Source organism: Bison bison, unplaced genomic scaffold (assembly GCF_000754665.1).
Source record: "Bison bison bison isolate TAMUID 2011002044 unplaced genomic scaffold, Bison_UMD1.0 scf7180017851796, whole genome shotgun sequence".
NCBI lineage: Eukaryota > Metazoa > Chordata > Mammalia > Artiodactyla > Bovidae > Bison > Bison bison.
Genome location: NW_011482369.1, coordinates 1 through 4830, shown reverse-complemented (window position 1 = coordinate 4830; position 4830 = coordinate 1). Strand labels below are relative to the sequence as shown.

Sequence of the window (4830 nt, the reverse complement as noted above, 5' to 3'; positions counted from 1 at the left end):
GAAGAAAGACTCACACATAACTCGATGGAACAAAACAGATACACAAGTATGCCCAACGGATTTTGACCAAAGTGCAAAAGCAATTCAATGGAGGAAGGCCAGCCTTTTCAATAAACAAGGCTGAAGCAACTGGACCTACACAAGCAAAAACACAAATGAGCTTCAATCTAAATTTCGTATCTTATATAGAATCTACTCAATATGAATCACAGACTTAAATGCAAACTTAAAAAACTTTTAGGAAAAACACAGAAAATTTTAGGGATCTATGGCTAGCCCTGATAGCAAAGATAACCGGTAAAAAGAAAAGTGAAAAACTGGGCATCAAAATAAAAAACTTACTCTGTGGAAACCCATGGGAAGAGGATAAAAGGAAAAATATACAGACTTGGGGAAACTACTTGCAAACCATATATGCTAGAAAGCACTACAATCTATACAAGAACTCTCAAAATTCAACACTTAAAAAACAACCAAATGAAAACCATGGCAAAGGCCATTTCACTGAAGATAATATAAAGATGGCAAATAAGCACATGAAAAACTACATCATCATCAGCTATTAGCGAAATGCAAGTCCAAGCCACAATGAGAGAACATTACATACTTAACAGAAAGCCAAAAAATTTTTAAGTGGTAATACTATTAAACAATGGCAAGAATGTGGAGAAAGGATCACATCCATTGCTGGCCAGGAAGGTCAAATAATGCAGCCACTCTAAAAACCAGTTTAGCATTCAACATCTAATTACCATATGAAATGGCAATTTCACTCTTTCACTCTCTATCCCAGAGAAACGCAAACTTACCAACTCTACACAAAATTCTGTACAGGAATGTTCATGGCAGCTTTATTCACAATAGCCCAAGACTGAAGACAGCAAAAATATCTTTCAATCGTTTATCAATATTACAGAACACTTCTCAGCAGTAAAAATGAATGAACTACTGATACACACAATAACTTAGATGAATTTCCAGGGAATTATTGTGAAGGAGAAAAGTTAATCTCCCAAAGCTGTATTTTTGAAATGACAAAATTTTTGAAAACTGTAAGCAGATCAGTGGTTGGCACAGGTTGGTGATGAGGTAGGGTGTGGGAGGGAAGGGTGTGCTGTTGTATTGATAAAAGGGCAACAGGAAGGATCCTTGTGGTAATGGATCTGCATTGGGGTGGTGAATATACAAACCTCCACGTGATCAAATCTTATATAACTAAATACATACACACCCACCAATGAATACAAGGAAAATGAAAGTATGAATAAGGTCAGTGGACTGTACCCATTTTATTATCCTGGTTGTGACGTCATGTACGTTTGCAAAAGTTATCACTGAGGAAAATGGGTAAAGCGTATATGGGTCCTTTGAATTACATTTTAAATATGCTTGTGAATCTACAAGTCAGTCAATAAAGAGGTTAATTTTTAAAAATATAGAGGAACAAAATCTTAAAATTGTTAAGCCTTTATAAAGGCTCCTATTAAGGAATTTTCTCCTCTTCCTATATGTACGTTTACCTCAAAGAGACTCACCAAGAATGTCCTCGAACTCTTAGGGACGTTGGGTCTGTGGTTCTTGTCCTTGTGCTAAACAGATCACTTTAAGTTTAGGGTGCAATGATAACGCTCTGAGAATAAAACTTGGAGGTCATGGACTGCCATCTAAATTCCAGACTATTTTCAGAAAAAGCGAATAACTCTCTATACTTTTATTTACTCCAAACATTTAAATGGGCAGAATCTTAAACTCAGTATCTTCTTTATATTCTACCGTGGCTGTGGCTGGATGTACAATGAGGAAGCTAGGAACTAACCCTAAGGACACATGGAAACGTCGTGGGACAGGAGTCTTGTGGTATTCCAGCAGACCTGGTTAGAGATGAGGCGGCAGAGACCAGGATGGTAAGAGCAGAAGAGGTTGAGACATGGTTGTATTCAGGAGCTATTTTGAAGACAGAGTTAAGAGTACTCGCTCCCTGATTGGCTGGGGGGTAGGGGATAACAAAAGGACTGGAAAAAAGGATAACTGAGAGTTTTGGGGCTTGAACAACTGGGTAAACTGTGCTTTCTACTGACATGGAAAAGATCTGGCAAGAGTGGGCTTGCAGGGTAGGGCAAGAGTATGATAGATCAAGCAGTCTACTTAGGAGAAAGAGGTGTATTTGTAAAAAGCTCTCCAGGTGATCTGGATCTGCCTTCCCTCTCCCCTCACACCATCAAGCTGAGAACCAACCCACTGCTGGGACACTCTCACAGGTGTGCATTTTCCATGAACTGAGGATGTAACAGATTGCTCAATTGCTGTACAAAGGAAAGGAAGACTCTTTACCTACAGAGGCGACATCCTCATAGAGTTCCTGCATTACATCAAGGTAGAGGGTCTTCTCATCAGGGGTCATTATTTTCCATTCTTCCTTGGAAAAATACAAGGCCACATCTTCAAATGTCAATGGACTCTAGAGAAGAGAGTAAGTTGTAGTTCAGTACTCGCTACAACAGAAGCCGTCCTATCACTCATTTCTGAATTACATGGGAGGCCAGTTACCAAAAAAGTTAAGAGAAGATTCAAGGGAAAAGGAGCGAGATGACAGGAAAGGTGTCCAAGAGATCAGTACACGGCTTGGGAGGTGCCCAATCCCACAGCGCCAATCCTAGTTGCCTAGGGAACACCCTGGGCTAATGTGCCTCAGAGCATCTGCTGTGTAAGGCAGGATCATGGGCAGCAGAGAAAAGCAGACAAGGCCACATTCAGGCTGCCTGAAAACGCTTGTAAAGTACAGCTCACCTGGGACATAGGCAAGGTGAGCTTAGATGCCAACTTGCAGCTTGGGGTGCTTTTCTCCTCAGAAAAGGTTGGACTCTTTTCAGCAGGCACAGCTGTGGGGAAGGAGCCAGAAAAAAGAATATATTTTCTGTTTATGAATACCCCAAACCAACTTCTACAGTTTAGGACTCCCTCAGTAAAGACAGCTCACCTTCACGCGTGTGTGTGCACACGCAAGCTCACACATGTGCACCACAAGTGGCCTTCTCATAAATTAGAACCAAAAAGCCACCACTCCATAGAACTGGTTCCCAGTTTTCATTAAATGAAAGGAAATCCACTGCTTTTCCTCTCATTAAAGAAAATGTTCACTGAGCTAGGCAAGCATTAGAGGTGTTTGAAAATTAAAACCTTGGTGGGAAACATGGGAGATTTCTTTTATCACTTTTTTCCTGGTGTACAATTCTCTTCCCATTCTGCCACTGACAGCCCATTTCTGATCCCAATTTCTCCTCTAACTTCTAATGGTGAGGTGACCCCCCTGCCTTGTCCCTGCTCTACCTTCTTCTCCCCTCTCAAATTTCTATAGAGAAAGGTCCACGTTGTGAATACCAGGGTTCTGTGGTTTGGATGCTTCTGTACCCCAGAATGGCCTTCACCTTCACCCACCACAGACCTACTGTACTCTCACTAGAAACACATCCTAACTGAAAGCATGACTGGGCACCTGGAAAATTCCCATGCAATGCTCCCTGAACCAATTACTATCACAGCTCCCAGGAGAATATAATGATGATGAAACTCCTCACCTCCTTTATCCACAGGCTGGCTTTCTTTGTGAGTATTCCAGCCCGGCTCCTGCAGTACTTGGTATATATTCGAACATTCTTCCTGGAACACACCCACTGGCTGGGGCTCTGCTGGCTTCCACTTAAAGCCTGGGGCCACTGCTGTTCCTCCCAAGAGCGCTGTGTCATTTCCCAGTTGATGGGTTGTGACCTAAAAATAACCCCCATCCTCATTAGAAAAGAGCTTTTGGTTTTGGGGTGGTGATGGAAGAACAAGAAGAGTAGAGTCCAGGTTTGGGGAGCAGTAAGGAAATTTTTAAAAATGAAGAGATATTGCGCCATGATTTTCTCACAAAGAACTGTACACATGATCTGGGAAAATCAGATTAAAATGAGAGAAGCTATGACTTGCTTGCCTCCACACCTCCTTGGACAGTCACAGCTCAGGCCAAGAGCAGGGTAGGGGTAGGCTGTCTGTTCTCTCACTGCCTCCAATCTCTTGCTTTCTAGACTTGGATCCTTGCTTTAGTGGACTTTGATTTTCTAGTTTCCTCTAAAGAATAAGAAAATGAATAAAAGAGGGTTTTCTGTCAGGTGGATTTTCCAATCCTCCCACGTCCAGGGAACAATTTCATGGAGAAAGGGGATGCAGCGGAGGAAAAAATGGGGAAAGAGCTGGATTCAACTTTCTGCCATATACTTCAGGTGTATAAGACACTTGTGCTCCTCAAGGCGGGGCTCTCAAGGAGAAGTAGGCTGCCATCTCCCCAGGGCAGACCTGGTTACCTACTCACCAGCAAAGCCAAGGCAAAGCATGAAGGCAGGCCACGGAGACGCTTTTCTCCTGGCCCTGCGATGTGTGTTCCCAGCCCAGAGAGCACCACCCCTCAGCATTCAGATTTTCTCCATTTTACTGTTAGCTTTTTTCTTCTTTCTGATCCTTGTTTCCCTTTTCTCTTTCCATTTCTTCTCTTTCTTTGCAGTCTCCCCAGAAAGGTTTGATTTATACTTTGGCTGCTACCCTCTCCTGCCTTTGACCTTTAAAACCCTGCATTTGGAGGTTTTTTCTCCCTTCCTAGCATTTTCTTGCCTTTTATTTCTTGGCTGCTAAGTCCTGTCTCCTTGGCCATGCTAGGCCAGGCCCACCACCTTCAATTCACCCTGGCCCTAAAGAGGGCAAAATGCATTTCTTTTTCTAAGGCCAGGAAAAGACTCTCAGGAACTCCCCAACCTGGAAGCTGTCACTGCAAGCCTGTGATTTCAGATTGCACTTAGT

At 42.6% G+C, this 4830-nt stretch overlaps 1 protein-coding gene across 1 annotated transcript in view; it reads right to left on the bottom strand.

Annotated features, from left to right (window-relative positions):
* LOC104997058 (zinc finger protein 75D-like) overlaps positions 1–3765 on the bottom strand; it is a gene marked incomplete at its 5' end in the record, with an annotated part of 9605 nt that extends 5840 nt beyond the window's left edge. Inside the window, 3 exons of the mRNA XM_010851529.1 lie at positions 2332–2458; positions 2788–2879; positions 3576–3765. Coding sequence (XP_010849831.1) covers positions 2332–2458; positions 2788–2879; positions 3576–3765 — 409 coding nt within the window. The remainder of the gene's footprint in view (positions 1–2331; positions 2459–2787; positions 2880–3575) is intronic.
* Between the last annotated feature and the right edge of the window lie 1065 nt (positions 3766–4830).